This window comes from Strigops habroptila, chromosome 3 (genome assembly GCF_004027225.2).
Source record: "Strigops habroptila isolate Jane chromosome 3, bStrHab1.2.pri, whole genome shotgun sequence".
In the NCBI taxonomy this organism is placed as follows: Eukaryota; Metazoa; Chordata; class Aves; order Psittaciformes; family Psittacidae; genus Strigops; species Strigops habroptila.
Genome location: NC_044279.2, coordinates 72,575,668 through 72,599,769, shown reverse-complemented (window position 1 = coordinate 72,599,769; position 24,102 = coordinate 72,575,668). Strand labels below are relative to the sequence as shown.

The following is a 24,102-nucleotide window of genomic DNA, read 5'->3' as shown; positions in this document are numbered from 1 at the left end:
GTGTCTGTGTTTCAGTTTGCGAGCTTAATCTGATTTGTTTACAGCTGTTTGGTATGTGTGCTTGGTTTTTGTTTTGTTTTGTGTGTTTTCCTAGTGATATAATGAATGATTTTGTACCTCTAATGGGAACAAAGTCTGGCAGAGGCTGGGACGGAGGGTGAAGAACCCAGATTAACTCTTCCACATTGTCAGGGATTGAGTAACAAGTTTGTTTGTAGTGTTCCATCACAAAGAACTTAGCCTTTAAATGAAAAATGTGACCTTTTGGCATCAGTGGGGATATCAGTGATGCATGGAGCTGTTGTCCCAAAATCAGCCCGAAATCCCAAAGTAAATCTTGTGTGAGGCCCTTCCATCAATTTGTTCTGTACCCAGACTAGCTTTGAATGTCTTCTTGGGGTCTACATGTGACTGTTGTCACCTGATCAATACACTTGATATGATGTTGTTAACTTACCCCTTTGAGACATCAGGGTTTATGCATTCTCCATTATCCTGTCACATACTGGAGACTGCTGCTGGCAAGTGGTGATCGCTTCTTCCACACGCCTCTTTGCATTGCCCATCTTTGAACTGTCCCATACAGATACGTAATGATGCTCTTTGTTACTCCTCGGATATTGGGTGAGGAAGTTGAGGATCTACTAGTCTTTAAAATCCAAATTGGTATGAGCTTTGAGAATGGCTAACACAAAGGAATAGGATGCCTTTGGTGTCAGCCCATTATTCTGAATCTTGTTTTAGTGTTAGCAAGCTTAAAGCAGAAGCATTTATTTTCCAAATTCAGAACAGAACCACACAGTTGCAGACTTTAAGGAATAAGTCAACTGAAACAAAAAGAGAAAAAAAGAGGCATGTTTCTAATACTCCCTTTATTTCAAAAGATTTCTCTCGCCCTCACCCAGCTGTACAACTGACAGGTGGCTTCACAGTTGCTGTGAAGACTTGGTCTTCTTGCAGGCCTTACTCAGCTCCCTCTTTGAGGTTGTGTTTATGAAAAAGATCCCAGGTCTGAGAACCTCTGCTTATTTTTGTGATCTGAAATTCATCTTCAGACTTTACCCACATGCATACAAACAAACAAGCCCTTTGGATGTCATCTATCCACATGCAAAAGTCTCATCCTTCCTGTCATCAGGTCATTGTTTGCTAGCTCCCACTTTGAAGGTAGCAAAGTCTCTTAGGTGTTCTCACAGCCTGGAGGCAGATAGGCAAGGCACATTCCTATCCTTGCCTGAGCCATTAACAAGGTTTGTTACTTTATTATAAGGCACGGTGTCTTTTTCCATTCACAGGCTTGGGAAATACTTAAATGCCAGGTGTTTGTGTAAAGCTTTTTCACATTAAAAACTACATAATCTGCATAACAAACTTGCAAATCTTACATGAATCCTTGGCATGATTATTGTATGAAAGTGTAATGCTCATTACTAATTGATTCAAGACAAGAAACAAGACTAATCCATCACTGTGAGGTGAGAATAGTCATGGGCTGCGCATGAGCTGAGCTTGGACCCAGATTAACTCAATTCTGAGCCCTCGTTTGTACCTTGGAAGGCCTTTGCTCTCCCATCTCCAGCCACCTGTGAGTATTATCACCATAGAGTTTTAAGTTTTATGAATGAGCTCACTCATCTTTTCCTGCCCTGTGTTCACATACAGCTGCTGTTATCTAGGCTGTGTCTATATCTCTGTTTTTCTGAGCACTTGGGCTGACTTAAGACTTTGGCTAAATGTTTAGGCCTTGCTTTCTATATTAACCCTTCTTCCTGGCATGCTGAGGTGGTTCAGAAGCACCAGGCTGAAATGCAGTATGTCAGAGGTGGCTTCAGGCCAAAGTAAAGAGTGTTTCAGAATCTCTGGCCCAGATAGCTAACTGTGCCATGCTCCACTTGCTCAGGACGACAAGGGGCAATAAGAGAGCACACAAACTCTGTCCCAATTTTAATGGTTTTCTGTGCCAGCCCCAGCATAAAAGGTTGCTATTAAAGCAGCTCAGGAGATTGCTCTGAGTTATACAGACTCCTAATGGCCTATATATGGTGGAGAGAGGAATAGATCATTGTTCAAGATTTAGAATTAAATGGAAAAGTGATTAGTTTTGTGGATTACACGTGGAAGAAAAGGATCTGACAGAGGTTAAGACAGATCCCAGTTCTCCCCTTCCCATTTTTTCTTTTATTCCAGTTTTAAGTAATTGTTAACAAATCGGGGACAGAGCAATTGACATACTAGTTTTAGGAATACATTGATTAAAGATTGACATATCCAAATCCTTGTCAGTTTTTTCAGCTCTCAAGCAAAATTAAATTGCCCTCCCTACGAGTCTTGCTTTGCATAAGCACATCTTGAGGATGTGTGTACTTTCATTGCAAGCTTAGCCATGACATTACAGATCTATGTGCTGTTATATAGTCCTATATCAACTTAAAACACTGTCATCACGATCAGTAGATTCCCTGAGCGCATCTGCTTGTTCTCTTTATTGCTGTAGATTTGGGGGAAAGTTAATTAACCAACATGAAACATTCTTATGCTGCTGTGACAGCTGACTTGTGTGAGGTTGTTCTAGTTTTGTTATTTTGGCAGGTGGGGGGAAACCCAAAACTAAACCCCAAAATCCTACCTCTAAATGAAGTAATTAAATGGAAATTGTGTGTGATTAGGTCTGAAACATACGTTTGCTACTGCTTCTCTATGCAGGTATTTTTGGGACTAGTTGTTTTCATACAGCTGAATGCTCGTGTAAGTAGTTGCAGATTCAGTCAGGAAGCTGGTAACAAAATAGTAGTTACAGCCAGAGCTAAAGACCTTTCATTATTTCTATAACATGTCACTTCTGTTTGTAGAATGAAATGTGTCTTGCCACACAACAGCTTTCGAAGCAGCTCCTTGCCTATGAAAAGCAGGTATGTTCAACATACGACTTTGATTTCTTTTCTGCCTCAGGACTTGCAAAGAAGTCTGTGTAAATAGTGTGGTTTCCAGAAGTGCTTAGGGCATTTGCTTTACTTGGTTTCATGTGAAGGTGGCTGTAAAATTCCCCAGGATGTTCAGGGCACTTCTGAGAATCTTAAAAAAAAAAAAAAAGGGCGCAAAATGTGAGTTAATTTATAAAATTGCAAACCAGTTTGTTCCTATTGTGTGACTATGACTTTAAAATTAGTATAATAAGGATTGTGTTGTCCAAAATCCATTCATTTAAAACAAGAGGAGCAGAGTAAAAGAATATGTATTTATGAGTTAGTTTTTCCACATATTTTTATCATTTATTGCGTTTTGTAGGAGTATTCATTACCTTTGTAGTAAAACACATGTTGTATTTTATACTCACTTTATTGATTTATGGACCAAATGTGTGTTTCTGTTCTCAGCATTTTGCCTTAGGTAAAGGAGATGAAGAAGTGATATCCACCCTTCATTACTTTTCAAAAGTTGTGGATGAGGTAATTTGAATTGCCAATATTCTATTTCTACAATATAGAATACTAGTGGTTTTTCTTTTGGTCTTTGTCATTTTGCTTCTGAGCCTTTCCACTGAAGGCTAGATTGTGCCTGGGTTTTATAGAATCATCTAATTGGGGATAAAGAAGTTTAATATCACCCTTCTATAATGGCAAGACGTGTTTCTGTGGCTTCGTCCCACGTGCTGTCCTCAGAGCAAAGGTGAACTTCCTAAATAGGGAAATGAGAAAAGAGGCTGGAACAGGACATGTCATCTAGGCTGGGGCCATTTTTTATTTAATTCCATTTTAAAATGACATTTATATATTTAAGTTTTAAACACTGCAGTTTGAGACAAAGCTTGGCGAGGATGGGTGCAGGGCAGCGGTAATTTAGTTGCTGTGAGATAATGAAGAACACAGAGGTGTCTGGGGGAGGCTGCAGGAGTGCCTGCTGAAGGCAGGTTAGGTCCTACAGCTGTGTGCTCCCAACACTTCTACTCCCTGTAGGTTGCTGCCAAGTACTGGGAGTCTTCCTAAATGCTTTTGTTAGACCTGCCCTTATAACATTTCAATATAATCTTAGTATCTACATCCTTATTGCTGTAGTATCATTTGTCACATCACTCGCTGTTGTGAGCAGGGCTGTGCTACCAGAAAAGTGGTGGTGTTCTTGTTAGCCTACTTTCAGTTTGCATTAAGAAGGCAAAAAGGCTGTATTGAGGTCTGCTGTTTGGGAGAGGAGATAGGGTTGTGGGGCAAAAAATAAGTTAAAAACTGTCGAGCCCATGGACGATTCTGAACAATCTAATGAGAAGAATCCCTTAGGCTTCTCCATTGTGCATGGGCTCTTGGAGGATACTTGGAAAGAGCATCTGTTGTCACAAGTCTTGTACTTGTCTGTGTGAACTATGAATACATCAAAACAAGAACTTTTTCCTTCCCAGGCACAAAAGAACCATCTCATTTCAGAGCAGAAAGCTGAGAGCCTGTCTGTTCAGTTCTTTGGTCACATTTTCCCTCACAAGAACCTGCTCCTTTGCTCAGCCTCCTTTTCTGTGTCTTAGCTACCCCCTGTACCTGTTTCTCAGTTTTCTGTTCTACAGGCATTGAATAGCCCTCATTTAGTTTTGTATCATCTAGTGGGAAACAGTGACTTCATCCTTACCTGCACAACCTTGCCTAGAGGCGTCCAGGATGCTGTGAGCAGTAGAATATCATGTCAGCCTGTGGCACACTCCCAGTTTGTAGTATGAGGTGCTCTAGCAGTGCGATTGTTAGTTATCCTACCTGAACCCATCTAATATTCTTAGCAAGCCACTGCTGATGTGAGAGCCTTGCTTTCATCCTAAACAGTGTCACACGAGTGCTTTAAAATATGTCTCAATGTGCTGAATTTTAGAGAAAAACACTTGCAAAAACAGGAACAGGAAACTGCTCTAAAGGTGAAATATTTGGGATCTTTCATTGTGGTTGCCCCCTGCTGTGATTGTGTCCTGGGTAACTCATGAATGGAAAGAGATTCTAGTCATGGCAGTGGGACTATAACTCTGTGGTATGAAGACTAGCAAAAACTGGTTAACAAAGGCTATTTAAAGATGAAATCCTGTTGGGTTAAGCATTAGAATTAATGGCCAAGTGAACTGCCCTAATACAGTATGTAAGAACTGAAAAGTTCTTGGAACCTTGGAAAACACCAGGCAGGAATTAAGCATTTAGGGGAAAACCCCATATCTCTTAGAGATCTTGAGAGATGTATTTTAAGCACTGAACTACATTGGAAGTACATTATATCCTTTCTTTGTCTGCTGGGCACAAGTGGCAGGCTGTAGAATGCTGTTATTTTTTTTAATTACACTGTGTTTAATTAGAGTATTTTTAATTATTTACACTATGTCTTAGAGCATTCTTCTATTCGCTGTTTCAGCTCAATATTCTTCATTCTGAACTGGCAAAACAGCTTGCAGATACAATGGTTCTCCCAATAATACAATTTCGGGAGAAGGATCTCACAGGTAAATTTTATTCTAAGTTGTAATTTTCCTCGTGTGTTCCTTCTTGCTTATTTCATACTGAACTGAGACATAATGCCATGTAATCATTTGTTCTATGATGAGCAGAAAAGTTTTGGTGTTACTTTTTATTTTCTGCTACAGAATTTCTTTGAGGGGTGCGTGCTTTTACTCAGGCATAAACAGTACAAGTTCACCACATTTTATGTGCCATACGGTGCAAGTTTGAACATACACAGCTTTGTTCTTTGCTGGGTCGCTCTGCTTTTACACTAGTATAATTTCACTGAAGTCATTGGTGTTATATTGCCTAAAGAAGGGAAATTCAGTAGGGCATCTGCTTACAAACAGTGTTTGTCTTGCTTCAGAAGTTTGGGTTTGTTTGAAAAGTACAAACAAGAATGTTTTTTTTTTAACTTCATAGTCTATTCCTGCCCTTTTAAGGAATCAGTCCTCTTTAAATCCTTGCCAACCAAGGGTAATTCCATGTAACCTGATTGCACAAACTTGGAAATTCATACAGCAAAGCAATAATGCAAACATGGTGTAATTTGAAAAGCAAACAAGTTCATATTCAAGGTCAAGGACACTCTATCCTATACATGCAACAGAAACATGAGTTTTAAAGGTTTTACTGCAGTTTTTTGGTTGGTTGTTTTGTGTTTGCCTTTTTTTAAGCCCACTTCTCATTTTGCTAATCTCAGTCCTGTTTATGTACTTCTTAAAGACATCATTTTGATGGGAGACAAAACAACTACAGCAGAATAGTGACTGGCTTAGGTTCCCTGCATCGCAGCATCTCATTTGAAATTGTGGAGACATCAAGGTGTCTCAATGGATATCTTGTTTATCATAGAATGTCAAATATAAAGCAGGATGTGGATGGTAAGATCTTGGGTCTGTAAACACTTTCCCACATCTTTAATAATAAATCCCACATCACTGATACAGTGATTATGCTCCCGTGTTTCTGGATTCTGCCCCCTGGTTAATATAAAAAGACATAAAAAGAACATATGCAAGTGAAGCCTGCATCCAAAGCCTCAGCCGCTTCATGACGAAAGATGAAAGTTTCTTCAGCTTCCCTGGAAGGCAGGTTTTTCTTTGTTCTATGCATCCATCACAACCTCCTTATTTCTCTGACATAGTCTGTAGAACAGCATTTTTAGTAGAGACCTGGTCATATTAAAATTTCATCATAGGATTAAACAGGGAAGCAAGGAAGATTAACAGTGTTCTTGTTTTTACTTTTGGTCTGGTTATGTCTATGTATTGAATTCTGTAGAAACATCTAGGTACAAGTTAGTCATTCTTGGAAAGAATTTCTGTCTTTCTGCCTCAGAGTCATGAGGAAGTGTTCTGGGGAGAAAAAGAGGAGTGAAGGTGAATAATGAGTAGGCTGTGGCAAATAATCAGAGACTTCGATGACATCCTACAATTTCCCCTTTTTCTTTTCACAGTTGCATAATGTCTGTTCTTGTGAATGTGCTGGGTTTTTGTAGCTTTTTGAGAAGGGCTTTGCCAGTTGCAGCATACATATGGGTGCTGAGAGAGCTTGTGCCCCACACTTGTGAAAGTTGAGTTACTGTATCAGAGACTCAGTGTTTGCAATGTAAGCATCATAGCCAGCAGTCAGATGTGTTAGATACATGTTTCTTTCCACGGAGGAATTTAGCAAAAAATGTTCCATGTTGATGAAGATGTACAGGAAAAGTGCTTAGTTCATGTGTCTCTGGGACAGTAGATTTCTCAGTGTCACGTAAGCATTGTCAGGAAGATGTTCAGAACTGCCACTCTTTTATGATAGCGGTGGGCCTTTTGTTGTAACAAACATACTGAAATGGTGCTTCTTTGGCTAAATTTCACTGGCAGATAAGGAATCTTTTTCATAGTGATAACTTGCTCAATCAGGTGAACTCACTTGGCTCTTACTTTGCTATCTACCTATTCATTTCTCTAGCAGCTGAATTGGTTTATCATTTTCAAGACAGGAACAACCTGTGCATCTCTGCTGTGAAAGGACTGGAGTGATTTAGGCATTAAATGTGTCACAAATTGGTCTCAGTGGAACAAGGTTTTTACGGATGGTTTTACTTTGAATATGTGATTTCTCTTTTCCAGAAGTAAGCACGTTGAAGGATCTTTTTGGCCTTGCTAGCAATGGTACGTTTCCCTGTTTTGTTTGTTTCTAATGGTGGGCACCTGTTATATCACAGAAAACATTTGAAATTGCGCACACACACATCACATTCTAAAAAAAATAATATTCCTTGTCTACAGAACATGACGTGTCCATGGCAAAGTATAGCAGGTTACCGAAAAGGAAAGAAAATGAAAAGGTAACGAATGTGAAAGGGAAGAGGAAAAGTTTCCATCAGCTGTTCTGTCTGCATCATTGTTCACTTGGGCACTTCAGAGGGTTCATCAGTTAAATTCACAGTAGCTCAAGAGTACTTGTGATTTTGTTTCCAAGCAGACACAAAGCTTTTAAACCTCAATTTAGCAAAGTTATGCCTGTTTTCTCCAAGTTAGGCAATGATCAAGTATTGTGCTGAACTAGAGCCCTTCAGGTCCAGGGGAGCTGTTCAGACAGAGGCAATCTGAATGGCTATAAATAGATTTGTGTAGGCCTACTGTTGTACAGCACATGTGATGATGCTGTATCTCTGGGTACAATTCATTGTGAACTGTCATGAAGCCTTGTGTCTGCTGTTTATAAAGCATTCAATTTTTTCCCATCTACCTTCCTGCTAAAATTTTCTGTGTCAATTGTCATTCCACTTATGGTACATAATTCTGTTGGTGGCACTGTTTTACATTTCTTCTTCTTTGCCCACTGGACCACCATTCCAAAACATACCTCTGTATGCCAAAAAGTGTGTGATTGGTTCTGTCCTAAGAGTGTATCAGTTCTACATGGTGGTCCTTAAAGGACCAAAACAGAATGTGATATAGCATATTGTGAATCATTCATCCCTGAATTCTGCACCTATAGGCTTGTGTTGTGATCTCGGCTGCCAACGGATCTATTGCACTGAGATCAGATCCAGAACTTCAGTGGTGATAGTTGCATAGTTTATAGTCACAGGGACTCCCCAAATGCTTAAGTATCTTGCCAGAGAAGGGCTTGAAGTACTTGCTTTGGGTTTTGGATTTACTTTCATAGTTTCTCCTCCATCATTTTAATGTGGAGAAGTTCTGTTATAAGAATTGTTTAAAGATAACTTGAAAATAATCTGTAAATGTATCCATATGCACAATAACACTGTGTCAACCTTGTTATCAATTTTTATTCAGCTTAAGGCAGAAGTGGCAAAAGAAGTGGCAAACGCAAGAAGAAAGCAGCACCTTTCATCTCTGCAATATTACTGTGCCCTGAATGCTCTGCAATACAGGAAGAGAGTGGCAATGATGGAACCTATGCTAGGGTATACACGAGGACAGGTATGGACAATAAAGTGTCTGTATCTCTTGGACACCTCCCTGGGAAGAGTAAAACATTGTAGCCCTGGAATTTTATTTTTTTTTCTTTTGAGAACTGACAAATTGTAGCAGGGGAGGGAAAAACATTTCTTCAGTTTGCCTAGATTCTAACGACTGATTTTGTTTGAGGCAGATAGTCGAATGCTTACATGTTCAGGAAAGACACCAATGAAAAAAAACCCAGTACACTTAAATGCAAAATCAGCCTGGGCTTAATTTTTTTCACAGCTAAGCTATCAGTGCAGCCGCATTTACTTCCACTGTTTACTCCGCACAAACTCTCCTATGTAGCAGTTCCTTTCCTGGCACATAGTGTTCAGCATACTGATGAGGGGTGTACACGGTAGGGAACAGAGCATGCTCTGGAGAACTGGAACGACAGAACAGTAGAGTGGATTGAGTATAAGGCTGGCAAATCCTCTTTCTAATCTTTATTCTGCCAGCAATTTCATAGAGTGCTTCTCAGCTCTGTAAAGTGCAGTAATAATCCTAATAATGTCATTCTCCAGGATGTTAGGAGACATCCTAGTATTTTCACAGCTCTTGATTCCAATTACCACCCATTTTAATGGTCTGTCGTGCTTTGACATTGATGAAAGAAAGTTGGGAAAATGAGAATTGGGCTATGAAAACACAAAAAAAGGATGCAGTGCTCTGTTAGAGATTGTAGTGTGGGTCATCATCTCCATTGTTCTGTGTCTTTTGCAGATCACGTGCTCCCATATAAGATAGGTAATAAATGAGAATTCGGTCACTTTCCCCATCATGGGAGTACACACTGCTTCTCTACTGTAATTACACTAAGTGGAAGAACTGCATTAGCTTCCTTTACTGGAAGCCAAAAAGAACTCATCTGGCAAAACTGCCATATCTGAGTACTTTATACAGGAAGGTCTTAGGTAATCATGGGAATGACTGAGTAGCCAGAAGCTGGTTGATACTGATGCTTGAATACTGTGAACTGCCCTTCAGGCCAAGTATATATTTTCTTTATTAATTACTCAAAGCATGTCTCATTTCACATTTCCAACAAAAGCAGATCATAAGGAATTTTTGGAAGAAGCAGTGGCTAATATAGGGTTTATTTGACTAAAAACTGACATCAACATCTAAAGAAGGCATATCAGTCTATCATCAGTGAATTTGGAGCTCTTCCATCCTGAAGTAGGCTTCTGAAATAGAATAGGTAAATCATTCTTTAAGAAAGCGTGCTTTCTCTCCTTTGTCTGTAAAGGGAGTCTGGTCAATAACATGGGTGTGGGAACCTGAGTTACAGGTAAAAGGAACCCCACATCCCAAGGTTGGGGAAAAGGAGCAGAATCACAAGTAAGATTGAATGAAATGGCTAATAAATTGCTTAACAGCCAAGAATTTGCTTTTATATCTCTTTCCAGAGTAGTTCACTGATTTTATTTTTTTTTTATACTAATTAATTGCACACACTCATTAGCCATGTCCATATTTCACACAGTTGCCAGTAGGCCCTGATGATGACTATGTGCCCCTCAGCAGGTCATCCAAGGTCAAGGCTACACTGAGTGCTTTGCTGCTGCTGCATGCCTGCAGAGCCATACCAGCCAAGTGAATTCATCTTCTGTCCTAAAATGTGCACTTTGGCCTTAGTAGCTTTTTTTAGCCCCTTCAGTAGAACAAGATCCATGGCAAATCTGTAGTTGACATAACTGATTGCCCTGGAGGCTTCTGCTAGCACAGCTACACTTTATCACTTTCCTGACTGACTTTGCCATAGCAGTTTAAAAATTTCCAGGTTGGAGCTGGTAGTCCAGGTTGGACAAATAAATCTAAGGGATGATTTGTGTCTCATTCTGTTTGATATGGTAGCACTGCACGCAGTGGCTCACAACACCACTAGACCCAATTCTGCACAGTGCTGGTGTGGGAGAACGCTGCCTCTTCCCTTGTTTCAGTTATTTAGCAAGTTTGTTGGAAACATACCTATCAGCACCCAGCAGCTCATGTGTGTGTGAAAATGTGGAAAGTTCCAAAAGTGAGAAATGCAAAGAAAGGCAACACAGCTGCTTCGACCGTGTGTTTGATCACCAGCCAAAAGCATCAGTCATGATGGGATCACTGTTAACTCAGTCCCCACAATCTGTTATTTCTCTGCCAAAGCCAAGATAACTTCTAGTGTCCATTTTCTTGTATTTTTCAGATCAACTTTTTTAAGAAAGGGGCAGAGATGTTTTCCAAAAGAATGGACAGCTTTTTGTCATCCGTTTCAGACATGGTTCAAAGGTAATGCAGTACATTTGCTTCCTTTTGTCATTCCATCGAATTCTGAGTAATAGCACTCTAATCTTCAGCATGTAACAGAGTGCCGTGTTTCTTCCTTATGAGATTCCTACCATGTTTGCATTGCACTGTTGGGCATATTTCGCTGAAGCAGCAAGTAGAAAGGAAGTATGTTTGTACATGCAAAGGAAAATGCTGTCAGTGCACTGCAGAGAGTATTTGTACAGTATAGTCAGGAACTATATACTGTAAAGTGTTCATATGCTTTCTTACATCCCTGTGTCTCAACATGGATAAAAAAAGCATGCAATTTGGGCTTGAAATGGGTTAACAGAATTAATACAGTAGAGCTAAAGTGCATTCTGAGTTACTTGCTGGGTCTTCTGTAATAATACTGTAACAATAATCCATTGACATATCAAATAAGGATTTAGAGCCTGTAGTGTTTGATGATGTAGCTACACAAGGCAAACAAAACTCCTCATCCTAGAGAACGTATCCATTGCATCCAGTATAAGCTGTATCAGTCCACTGAGTTCAACCTACTCTGGCTAAGTCCTTATTTCAATAAACTGACCCACTTTTATGCTCCCAATTTCGTACCTCTACCCCCATCCTTTACTTGTAGTGAAGATTGACCTTTTCTTTGTGACTAAGTCCCTGTAAATGTAAACTTTACCTTTAAAGTGCAATTAGAACATTCATCATTTATTTTAAATCAGCTGGAACACTAGGCTGAGTCCTTCACATTATTGCTTCATTCCTTTCATATTGGACTGTAGCCAAATCATTACTTATTCTGACTCTGGTGGCATTTTGAATAATGCATACTTGTTAATTTGAGAACAGTGTTATAAGTAATTGTCCTGCATAGTAGATTCCTTCACGAAATGATTCTTTACTTCCTGTACCTTTATACTTACATATATATCTTTTCACACTCACTTCTGAAATAAATCCTTCTGCAGCATTTGTACAGGCTGGAGGACAGATTTAAACTCCCTCGAAATAGTGCCCTTTATTTACTAAGGCTGGAGCATCTTGCTTGTGTCTTACAGGCACAGTGAGGATACTGTCACCGGATCCTTATGATAGAATAAGCTCTTATTTTCCAAAGCCCAAAGGATTTGAATTCTGGATAGTACATGGTAGTAAATGGCAGCAAAAATAGGCTGCTCAGTTGTTTTTCTGAGTCTGTTTTTTATGTTTTAAGTCTGTCACACAGCAAAGCTTGAAAGTACGGCTCAAGTACTAGTTACAGGAGTGTGACATCTGTAGAAAAATCAAGAGAGAAGCTTGAGAATTCTGAATGACACTATGCAGCTTGGCATTTACTGATACAGGACATGGCTTCATGACTTAAGATTATGCAATCGCTGAAAACTGTGCTGCCCACTCTTCTACTTCCTTAGTGCTGGGGATCACAAGGCCTCAGTGAGTCAGATCTGCTTGCTAATCATGCTAAAGGGTTTTTATTTGTCAGATTTGTTTTCTTGGAACCACAAGCTGATGAGACCTATTGTGCAGGTACAGAATTCCAGCAGTGATGTAGTCTTGCATGTTTTTAAGCTGACTGTGAAACCTGAGTCTCATATTTAACAGTATTTTCATTTATACAGTGAGTATTGCTAACAGCGTAAAAACACAAGACCAATCACTAAAATATTCTCAGTAACCAAGTGGTCTGATTGCCACAAGTGCATAGAACTTCAGAATTATCAGTTTTTCTTTCCTTTCTACCTTGGAGATGGGAGAAACATGCCTTAGGAAGAGTAATCCAGTCTTGGGAACCATGAAGATGCTAAGGGCAGTTTTATTGGAAGCAATTTGCAACAGAAATGTCTGATTGAAAGATTCATTGAAGTAGCCCTTATGTAAAAAAACTGCCAGCACTGTTCCATTTTACTTCAAAGTGGAATTCAAATAATTCTTATTCTGACAGTTAACGATAACGTTGAAAAGGTACTAGCTTGCAAAATATGGTCTAATTTAATTCAGATCTGATGATACTACTCAGCCTTTATAACTCAGCCTCTCATATGACTTGGCTAGACACACACAGCTGTTCTCATTTTGGAGGTGATGTGGGAGTTTAGGAAGTCTCAGCTTTCTGAACATGCAGAAAAGTTGGAAATGAGCTAACATGAAACAGACTAACAGGATGATGCAAGAACCCTTCTCCTGGCCAGTCAGATACTGCTTAGTCCTGATTTAAATGCAGCATTATGTGTCTACATTACTTCCACAGTTACAGGATATCACCAACTTCTACAAAAGACTGGGGTGAAGACTGGAGAAGAAATACATGTACTTTTCCACAGGCTTTTTGCCACTTTCAGAGACAGGACTACATGGATCTCTGGTCCTGCTGTGTACAGTCTCTGTTACATGCTCAAGTTCTTCAAAAGGTTTAACCACTTGGGCAGGAAGTAGGCAGAAAATTGCTTATTGCTTAGGTGCAGGTATTAGGGACTTTCTAAGGTATGCAGTGTCAAGTATTCTTATGTTTCCACCCCATGAGTTTTGCTAGTAGCCTGGATACAGTTAATAACTCCTCCAGTTTGGAAAAGTTAATAAATCAAATATTTGCTAGTATTGTTTCTCTAACAGTCAAAGAACAGCCACTGCAATGTGGAACTCAAGAGGTCAGTCCGCTCTCCTGCTGAGAGCAGAGTCAGCTAGAGCAGAGTGCTCAGCACTGTGTCCAGTCACATTCTGAGCATCTTTCTCTCTGTCTCCCTCCCTCTCATGCATGGTGCACACAGTATCTGGTTACAGCTTGAGCCCATTGTCTTTCATCCTATCACTGTGTATTCCAGTAAGCGGCTAGCTACTACCTTTCCTATCAGGGTAAGCTAGCAGTGAGACATCCCGCCCACTTTAGCCTTGATTTCATGAGACTGAAAAGCAATTCCAGCAGCTTCTTCTCAGGCCACATGTTCTGGCCGCCTGGCCATCTTGGTGGCTTTTCACTTGACTTTTGTTTCTGTCTTGTGTGTGCTGGGGCACCAAAACTAGACACAGTGCTTCTGCTGGAGTTTCACCAGTGCTGAACAGGTGGGAATAATTCCTTCCTCTGACCTACTGGCTATGCTCTTGCTCATGTAGCCCAGGATGTGGCTGTCCTTTTTTTGCTGCAAGGGTGTGGTGCTGGCTCATGTTCAACTTGTCCTCTAGGACCCCCAGGGCCTTTGCTGCAAGTTATTTTCTATCCAGATGCCTTCCATCCTTTACAGTTGCATGGGGTTATTCCATCCCAGCAGGACTATTTGTCCTTTCTGAACTCCATGAAGCTCCTGTCTGCCCATTTCTGCAGCATGTCAAGGTTCTTCTGAACTCTCCACTTCACCATATCTGTCAATCAGTCTTCCCAGTTTATTGTCATCTGCTCATGTGGGTTGTCCAGCTCTCATTAAAGACTGTAAACCTGCAAGCCTCAGTATTGACCCATGAGGAACATCACTAATAGCTGGGTACTGGTTGGGCTTCATCTCACTGATTACAACCCTTTGAGCCCTGTAGCCCAGATGTGTTTTCTACCCATCTTGTAGTCGACTTCTCCAGCATGTATTTCACTAATTTGGCTATAAGGATACTATGGAGACCGTGTGAAAGGTCTTCCTGAAGTGAAACAGCATCCACTGCTCTTCTCCCGCCCACCAAGCTAGTCGTTGCATCACAGATGGCAATCAGGATGGTCAGGCTTGATTTGCCCTTGATAAACCTGCACTGGCTGTTGCCTTCCCAAAGATTCTGTATCTCAACTGGTATTTTTGTTCATTTTGACTTACAGATGTTAGCTATATCCTGGTATAAATTGACTAACGATGGCTTTGGGTTTCTTCTTGTGTTGGTTTTTCTTCCAGCATACAGGGAGAGCTGGATGCTGAAGCTGAAAAAATGAGGGTATCCCAACAGGATTTAATTGCAGTTAATGAATCTGTTTACACCCCAGATTCTGATGTAACTTCACCTGTTATTAACAGAAATCTCATCCAGAAGGCTGGCTACCTTAATCTTAGAAAGTAAGAACTCTTGCTACTTGCTGGTTTGTTTCGTTTCTAACTAGCTGCTACACTTTTTAGGTTGTAAAGGCTCCTCAGGTAATGATGTTTGAAGCTCCTGAATCACTGTGGTGGCTGTACTCTTCAGCTCCCAAGTATCTCTGTCATCTTTGGAAGTGTGTTTTAGAAGCTAAATTAGGGGTATTTGAAACTGTTTTCCTCAAAACAGAAGTTTATTTCTCGTTGAATTCACCTACAGGGGTGATTCCGTGCATTGAAGTGGCTAAAAACTGATGGGGCTGGGTTCAGATTGTTCCAGTTATTAGAGCTAAAGAAAACAGTGTTTACAGAAATAGTTATATTTTGTAGTTACTACATGCTTTCATAAACAATCTCCTTTACATAGATAAAAGCTTTATAGACAATGCAAGTGCATAACTTTGAATGTATACCATACATGGAGTTACCTGTGCAGATTTTCCAAATAAAATCTTCCATCGGCTTCCTCAGGAGCTGTGTATACTGGTGCCATATAGTAACCCTGTTTATGTATTAAATATCAGTTCATTTAATTTGACTAGTAATTATTTTTGTGTGAGTAGACACTTACTAATTTCTTGTAGCATTCTAAGAGCTGGATTACAACATAATAGGACTCCATAGGTAGGAAGAAGATGGACTCAGAGATACCACTTGCAGGAGATACTTTTTTCTTTTTTAATGATGATTTTTTTGTGCTGAAATAGCTGATGCTGCTCTTCAGATTGCATATTTTTTTTTCCTTATCCAGTTTAATAGTATTTCATGTCAGTTAATAATAATTCTTTTTACTCCTTAACTAGGAGATATTGCAGAGAATGTTTTTAACTTGGGGCATTTGGAATTAGTTTAATTTTTCAGCTTTCATTAAGGATTAGTCTCTGCTAGGAATACGTGAGGTGCTGCTTTTACTTAAGAGACTAATCATAAAAAAAAAAAAAAAATCCCAGGGTTGGACATAAAGTTCAGATTAGTATCAGGGTACGTTTGCAGTTTCACGTATGTTTGGAGTGATTTCTAAATAGTAATGAGTCTTTATCACTGCATCTTGTCTTCAGTAAAACAGGTCTGGTGACTACAACTTGGGAAAGGCTGTATTTCTTCACTCAAGGTGGCAACTTGATGTGTCAGCCAAGGGGAGCAGTAGCTGGAGGATTGATTCAGGACCTGGACAACTGCTCTGTTATGGCTGTAGACTGCGAAGACAGAAGATACTGCTTTCAGATCACTACTCCTACAGGCAAAGCGTATGAGACAGGTTTTATTTGAGGACAGCCAGTCACACCTACCCGTTCAGCTGCTGTTTCATGTAAAACATGCTTACTATAATAGTATGCCTTTTTGGGTTTCCAGAAGGATGTTTCCAAATTAAAAGCATATTCCTTCCCATCCTCCCCCACAACTGCTTGAACAGCATATGCGGTATCCTTTAGCTGCAGCTTATTCCTGAATTTTGTTCTTTTGATGGTTAATAGATACAAAGCTTGGTGACATTATTTTAAGACCTGGAGTCAAACCGTCCTGGAGTCCACTGTTTGCACTGATAAACTGTTTTTATATTTTAGGGGTATAACCCTTCAAGCAGAAAGCAAGAAAGAATACGAGGAGGTAAAAATATTTTCTTAATGTTGTTATTCTTGAATACAAGAGAGCTTGAAGAGTTCAGTGTCATCTTTCTCTTCTAGTGGATATGTGCCATCAACAACATCTCCAGACAGATCTATCTCACTGACAATCCAGAGGTGGGAGCTTGTTTCCATCTTTCAGTCTGTTCCTTCCAACTCGCTTTCCCATTGTTCTTTATGTGGCAATGTAAAGTACATGTGTCAAAGAGCTGTTGTGTCTTGTTTCCATAGGCAGCTGCAATCAAGTTAAATCAGACAGCTCTACAAGCAGTGACTCCCATTACCAGCTTTGGGAAGAAACTTGAAGTTCGCCACCCCAGGTAACATTCTCACTTGCACAGCCTAGAGCCCAAGTGCTCAGTCATGCCCTTTCTACAGGGCAAAAGGCACTCAGTAGAAAGCCCTGTGTAGGCCCTGGCTTTACAAGCCTGTGTGTTCCAGCAAATTTCATCTGCTTCTGATGTTTCCTTCTGAAAGCTGTAAGAGATGCTCCATGTTGAGGGTAGCATCTTGCGGTTGCCAGTGGGATTTTGCTGTTTCTTTAGGGACAAACAATGCTGTAGTTGTATGTGCTTTGCTGTAAAGGAATGACTTGTAATGTAAGTAATACAGCAGAGTCCTCAATATACATTGAAGTAAGTATATTCTTGTGTACTGCCTCAAGCAGTTCCTGTCAGTCACAGGAATATGCCTTACACTGTTGTCAGAATAATTCCTGTTGTTCTCTTGTGCTCATTCAGCAATAACCCTCCCAGCAATATCCCTGGGGAACCAGTAAAGCTCCCCTCCTTCAAAAATTGTTAATAATGCTCTAGGATATTCAAAATATGTATTTTATATATCATTTCTTTGTGTCCATGTGATCGTGGCATCTTGCCCAGTGGGAAATATTTAGACTTCATCATCAGAAATGGCTTTCAAGCTCAGTGCTGGACTGAAATCCAGCTTTCAAAAGCAGTGTGATAAATAAAATAAGGCAAGTTTGTGTTACACCGACTTCAACATGAAGAGACTTTTCTGCAAGTTTTGTTAGAAAATGGTAAATTCTTACTTAAGATATTTACTTCTAGAAATTCAAACCTTTTCCAGCTCTTTTACTTCTCTCAGGCCAGTGCCTTTGCTATGAGTTATGATTCCCTTTATTATGATTGCTTACAGATTCCAAAGATTCTCTATATCCAGGGAGAATGCCAGTCAATTTCTTTCTGATTTTATTCACAGTGCAGCTCCTCTATTTATAAATAGAACAGTATTGCCATCTATTTCACTGGGCAAAGGAAATAGCTATTTCATTCACAGCTAATCTCCAGAGTCACTTTTACATCTGTGTGCAACCAGAAAGAAACAGAAAACTTTCTACAAATAGGATAAACCCAGTGCACCACATGGAGTAATGTGTCAATAGCGAAGCCTTCTGTAGCTGTGGGAAACTTGGGATTTCATTCTCTTTGAGAAAAGGTGCAGGAAGAAATCAGCCCCAGTGTGTAATAATACTTCAGAACTATTGCATCGTGACTAGCCTGTGGCCAAGGAAGATCTTAAAAAGATGTCAGGATTGCCATTTGCACCTGCAGGCACAAGTCCAGGTCTCTGCTGTGTGAGCTGATCGCGCTGCTAGGAATATGGCCACTGGAGGGCAGGGAGGCCAACAGCAGCCTGCTGCCGAAAGCCAGCCCGCACTCAGCTTTGATCTGCAGGCAGGTTTAATATGCCAGCATTTACATTTGTCCTAAACAATTTTAGGTACAACAGAGATTTTATTGGAGTCCTCAGTGACAGGTAAATACTTTTAAGTTTATGGATAGTGGTTCAATCCCGCTTTGGATTTTTGAATAATCTCGTCTCCCTCCCAGAGCAAAGATAGGGCATCACTGGTTGACTGAAACATTTTTTTTCTCCCATTTTCATTTTAGCCAGAATGTAAAGAATATGGAAAATGATAAAATAATTCCCAGTGAATCAGCCGGCATTCAAGACTCCACACAACTCATTGCTCCTGGAACACCAATTCAGTTTGATATCGTATTGCCTGCCATGGAATTCCTGGACCAGAACAGAGGTGGCAGGTATAGCCAGAGACAGTGATCGATCACCTTAGCAGAGTGATTTCAGGGGAGAAGATTAGGTATTGCAGCATGTGTGTGCTGACCAGAATCTGTAATTACAGCTTTTATTCTTACTTCATAGGCGTGCAAATCCATTTGGGGAATCTGAAGACAGCAGCAAAGATGAAGAGGAAGGTGAGTGCTTCATTTTTCCAGATAAAATTAGTCCAACCTGGCCTTGGACACTTTCAGGGATGGGGCAGCCACAGCTTTCTCTGGGCAACCTGTGCCAGTGTCTCACCACCCTCATAGTGAAGAACTTCTTTCTAACATAAATCTGGCCTCTGTCAGTTTAAAGCCATTCTCCCTTGTCCTGTCACTACATGGCCTTGTAATTAGTGCCTCTCCAGATTTCTTGTAGGCCCCGTTAGGTACCGGAAGCTGCTCTAAGGTCTCCCCGGAGCCTTCTCTTCTCCTGGCTGAACAAGCCTTAACAGTTATGTGTGCTACCCCAGTGCAAGGTAGGATGGTTGCAAGCTGCCTGGCAGCAGAGCAGCTGTGACAAGCACCTCCGCAGTGTCCGCAGCAGCGCCCTACTCCACTGCAGCACACCAAAGAGAGTGCAGTGCTCAAGTGACTGCCCTGCATCTCATGCTGCACATGTGGATTGGTGTTGCTCAGCTCAAGCTGCTATGTATCAGTCTTTGTGGTCTCTTGTGCAATGGAGACATAGCTGTTGTGGCCTTTGAACCATTACATTCAGCAGGACTCATCCCACTTTACCTTGCTCACCGCCAACCATAACGAGAGCCTCATCAAATGGTGGCCTTGTCACATAATGGGTACTGAGTTGCAAGTAGGAGTTGTCTTGTGATAGTCAATGGGCAGGGAAGAATTTAATGACAACCTCACTAGACCCAGCTGCATGGAAGGTCAGAAGGATACAGAATGCGAGGAATGCACAAGGTTTAAAGATAAGAGTTAATTTGATGGAAGCCAAGGCTTGTGCACAGTCATAAGTTTATCACGGTTTACATGCATGGTTTACATGCACCTGATAAGACAGGCAAGTAAATTCTACTAACAAATAAGGCATAAAGGACCAGTTACACTTTGAGAGTTTCCAAGCAACTGTGGTTTCACATACGCACGCTTGCTGCCAGTTCAAGCACTGTTTAAAACTGGGTCAGGGCCCTGCCTGGCTCGCAGCAGGAAGTCACTGCTCACAACATTCACCACCCACAGGATTTACTCTTGGGTTTCTTAAGTGAAAAAAAATTATTTCATAAATAACTTGAGCTGCTGGAAAACTGAGGCAGCACAGCAAAGCAGATCACACCTTTTATCTTACAGATTCACTCTTGCAGCAGATGTTCATAGTTCGGTTTTTGGGCTCTATGGCTGTCCAGTCAGATGCCACAAGTGAGGTGATTTATGAAGCAATGAGACAAGTGTTAGCTGCTCGTGCCATCCACAACATATTCCGTATGACTGAATCCCATCTCATGGTCACCAGCAAGAACTTGAGGTACTGTGAAACCTTCAATTTGTCAATGTTCTATTCTCTTCGTACAACTTGTGATTAGTAAAGTATATTTGGGGCTTGTTTTCCCAAGAAAAATATACCCTTCGAGAGAGCAAGATCCTAAGATTACTTTGTAAAAATGTGTCTTTTTCTTACTCTGTAGTATCTAGAAAGTTGTAAGAACATCCTACCAAACTTAGGGGATGCAGTGGGGCTACAAGGTTCTGCAAGGATAAAGATGCAAAAAAAAAAAAAAAGCACTGAAGATGCTCTCTCCTTACATGTAGTAACAGCAAGAGAGCCATCGCTGTCTTGTGGACAGTCTTGTCAATGGAGAATGTGCTGAAGCAAGATCTTTACTTTAGCTGGAGTGCGTTTACATCCAGTGCGGTAGCACGTGCAGTCAGGGTGCTTACCAGATCAGTGCTTCAGAAAGATCCTGTGACTTACACGGGTCAGGCAGCTGGGAGTCAGGGTCTAGAGCTTGAACCTTGCCATTGACCAACTTGGGATCACTGATAAAGTACTTGATTCTGTGCACATTTCCTTATCTGTAAAACTGCTATAGCAATTGCCTTTTTATTATACAGCATTTTGAAATGACTAACAATCACTCTAAAATAATTTCTTTCTTTTTGTCCCCTACACACAATTGCAGGTTAATAGATCCTCAGACCCAAGTTACACGCACAAGTGTAAGTAACTTCTGTTTTGAACCTGGTTTTCTGCCACAGCACTGAATACTCAAGTCACATGAACTTGAGCTCTTGACCAAGCAAACCATATGCTGATTAAAAAACTAAATCCTTCATGACACTTTTCCAGTTTGACCTCCCCACTGTGACACAGTTTGCTGCTCATCAGGATAACAGGCGACTGATTGGCTTTGTGGTCCATCTGAGTGAGCCGGTGGGAGAAGAATCCATGAGCGCATATGTTTTTGAGAGCAACACAGAAGGAGAAAAGGTTTGCATAAGATTTAATAAAATACTTAATTTAGAGAAGAGGTCTTGCGCTTCTTGCCTTACACATCTGGGAAACAGTGCTACAGAAGCAAGAGCAGCTCAGTTTCTTGCCAAGAAAACATGCTTCAACATGGTGATAGCATATAGATGCTGCAGCAGCATGTGCCACAAGGAAGAAAGGATGTGGTTGCTCACACCAGCAGTGAGAGAGAGGGGGAAGCGTGTGCCAAGCACCAGCAGTAACAAGTGTGAACATCAGCTCATGTTAAGACATGCACATTTGTGAAGCTTTCAAAAGACAGGGCAGCCATTCCGTGGTAACACCACTAGGTGTGGTGAAACGATACGCTGCATGGGATAACGACAGACTATTAGAAATAAGGAATGTGCTGGAGAACTTATGTCTTAACACCACTCTTACATGCACTGGAAAGATCCCCTGGGTTTGGAAATAAAGTTTAGTGAGTAAAACTGTGAGTGCAGCGATTTACCAGCCTAAGTGAGCTCTGAAGCAGAACCCAAGATAGTCTTACGTGGTTAGCATAGTGAAGGGGTATTCCACCTCTGCTGTTAGACCTGTATTTAGGACTAGGTGTGCATTGACACGTCTGTGTTTTAGTCCCAATTAAGAAACAAACAAACCCCAAACCTGAACTTTACATATATTTCTTGTTTGTTATAGATTTGCTATGCCATTAGCTTGGGAAAAGAAATCATTGAGGCAAGGAAGGTAAGCTTGTTTCATTCTCCATGTCTGCATTGTGATACATCCTATTCTGCTTTTGCTTGCACCCTCCAAGTACCTCTGGTGTGCCTAAGAAAGGAGAACTGCAATTCCTCCTAATCACAAAGTTCTGAGCACTCTATTTAACACAGCCCCTGGGTAGTTCATATGAAAATAAACTCAGTTTGACTTTGCAGTAGCTTGATTAGAGATAAAATTTTGCCACCCTAAATCAGATTCAGAACTATACAAATTCAGTTATTCATGTTGGAATGGAAGCTGTGAGCAAAGTTGTCAGAAAACCCCAAACACTGTGGGGTAGAGTGTTTTTCCACTCAAAATGAATGGCAATGTTACTTAACTCCTCCTAGAGAAATTTTACCTATAGGAAGATGTGACACTAATACATCAATACATGCTGTATATTTTTGCTGCTAAGATTTCAGAACAGTTGGGGAAATGAGCTTTTAGTCACAGGTAATAAGTACAGGTATAATAATTAATGTAGTTAATTTTCCCCCTTGTTTTTCAGTAATTCTAGCAATGCCAGATAAGAACAGCAAAATAAAAGCTCAAAGTGAATAACTGTTTTTTTCCCCTCACATACTCAAGGCGGGGGTTTATTTGAACCAAAAGGGATTGTTTAAGTTTCAAAACTTTAGTCTAAAGGTTGTCATAAAAGAGTTGCAAAACTTTACCAAGAAGTGCTGGGAGAAGCGTGTGTTCCTCAAGGAGTGCTGGAGCCTGCTGAACTCCCTTGTGGGTTTTTTTTTCCCTTTCAGGATCCAGAAGCACTAGCTCAGCTAATGAAGTCTGTGCCATTAACAAATGATGGGAAGTTCATTCTTCTGAATGATGAGTCAGAAGAGGATGGAGCCATACGTGAACAAGGGGAGGAATCAGAAGCATAACAAACTCTTGTCATTTCCTGCAGCCTGGCTGGGAGCAGGAGCAGCAGGGACCATGTTTTCAGCCATCGTGCACACAGGAGGCCAGAACCCATCTTCCTGCTGGAGGGAGTGAGGCGTCTGCACTGGAGCTTCCTCAGGATTTGCAGTGGAACAGCAGCAGGGCTTGTGCATCTGTGAATGTGCAGTGTGGAGATGGGCCTGGAAGCTGACAATCTTTGGGAATGTTTCAGCATTAGCCCCTTGCTGCTGGCAGTTGAGACAGCCCCCCTGTCAGCCACAAAGGGTTATTGATGCTTCTTCACCTTGACCGGACCAGCAGTCTACAGTTCCACTGAAATCAATGCGTCAGCTCCTTCAACAACTACCCAGCCTCAAATTCCCCACCATAGTCAACTTCCATAGTTTGCATGATGATGTGCATCTGAATGAAGGCAAAAAATGCACTATTTACTTTTATTTTCAGATGAAGTTATTTTTAGTCTAGTTGTAATTGTAACAAGATTTCTCTTTTGTGCTAGCCTATTTACAAAACAATTTGTTAAACACTAAATTTTTCCTAATAATATAATTATTTTTATATTGCATCTAGAATAAGCTTACAAAACAAATCTAAGTAAGTGCCTACTCTTACCTTCCTTGGGACCACACTCACACCATCTGTAATTAAATAATGGACAGAATTTACATCCTTGATTTATTATTCTAAATACCACTGACATGCAAAGAGCAGGAGTAGTCAGCGAAGGAGGCATGTTAGTTGTGTGCAGTTGTTTCTAGGGTTAGGTTTCTTCAAAGTTAAGTAGCCAGAGGTGGTGGCTGTAGGACAAATAAGTACTTTTATAAGAAGAATTCTTTGTATTTTTAACATTATGGTGATATGCAACAGCCGAGTCTACCAGCAATCTTTGGTTTTGAGAAACTGAGCAATAAAATGCTAGATTGTAAGTCCACAATATATTGACTAGTCTCATAGTCTATTTGAGTCTATTCTAGTCTTCTTGAAATTAGACAGTAGATAGATTTGGCTAATAAGTTTACTTTTCTCCCCCTTCCTGTTTAACCTGAAACCATGA

General features: G+C 40.6%; 1 protein-coding gene across 1 annotated transcript in view; it reads left to right on the top strand.

Annotated features, from left to right (window-relative positions):
* Nucleotides 1-23,984, top strand: part of APPL2 (adaptor protein, phosphotyrosine interacting with PH domain and leucine zipper 2) — a 36,187-nt gene extending 12,203 nt beyond the window's left edge. The window contains exons 3-21 of the mRNA XM_030478093.2: nucleotides 2,850-2,909; nucleotides 3,375-3,446; nucleotides 5,371-5,458; nucleotides 7,577-7,618; nucleotides 7,736-7,794; nucleotides 8,753-8,899; nucleotides 11,112-11,194; nucleotides 15,058-15,216; nucleotides 16,293-16,481; nucleotides 16,800-16,842; nucleotides 16,920-16,976; nucleotides 17,091-17,179; nucleotides 18,773-18,925; nucleotides 19,047-19,099; nucleotides 20,258-20,432; nucleotides 21,088-21,124; nucleotides 21,255-21,395; nucleotides 22,077-22,124; nucleotides 22,901-23,984. Of these exons, the coding sequence (XP_030333953.1) occupies nucleotides 2,850-2,909; nucleotides 3,375-3,446; nucleotides 5,371-5,458; nucleotides 7,577-7,618; nucleotides 7,736-7,794; nucleotides 8,753-8,899; nucleotides 11,112-11,194; nucleotides 15,058-15,216; nucleotides 16,293-16,481; nucleotides 16,800-16,842; nucleotides 16,920-16,976; nucleotides 17,091-17,179; nucleotides 18,773-18,925; nucleotides 19,047-19,099; nucleotides 20,258-20,432; nucleotides 21,088-21,124; nucleotides 21,255-21,395; nucleotides 22,077-22,124; nucleotides 22,901-23,029 (1,824 nt within the window). The 3' untranslated portion in view covers nucleotides 23,030-23,984. The remainder of the gene's footprint in view (nucleotides 1-2,849; nucleotides 2,910-3,374; nucleotides 3,447-5,370; nucleotides 5,459-7,576; nucleotides 7,619-7,735; nucleotides 7,795-8,752; nucleotides 8,900-11,111; nucleotides 11,195-15,057; nucleotides 15,217-16,292; nucleotides 16,482-16,799; nucleotides 16,843-16,919; nucleotides 16,977-17,090; nucleotides 17,180-18,772; nucleotides 18,926-19,046; nucleotides 19,100-20,257; nucleotides 20,433-21,087; nucleotides 21,125-21,254; nucleotides 21,396-22,076; nucleotides 22,125-22,900) is intronic.
* Nucleotides 23,985-24,102: the final 118 nt, after the last annotated feature.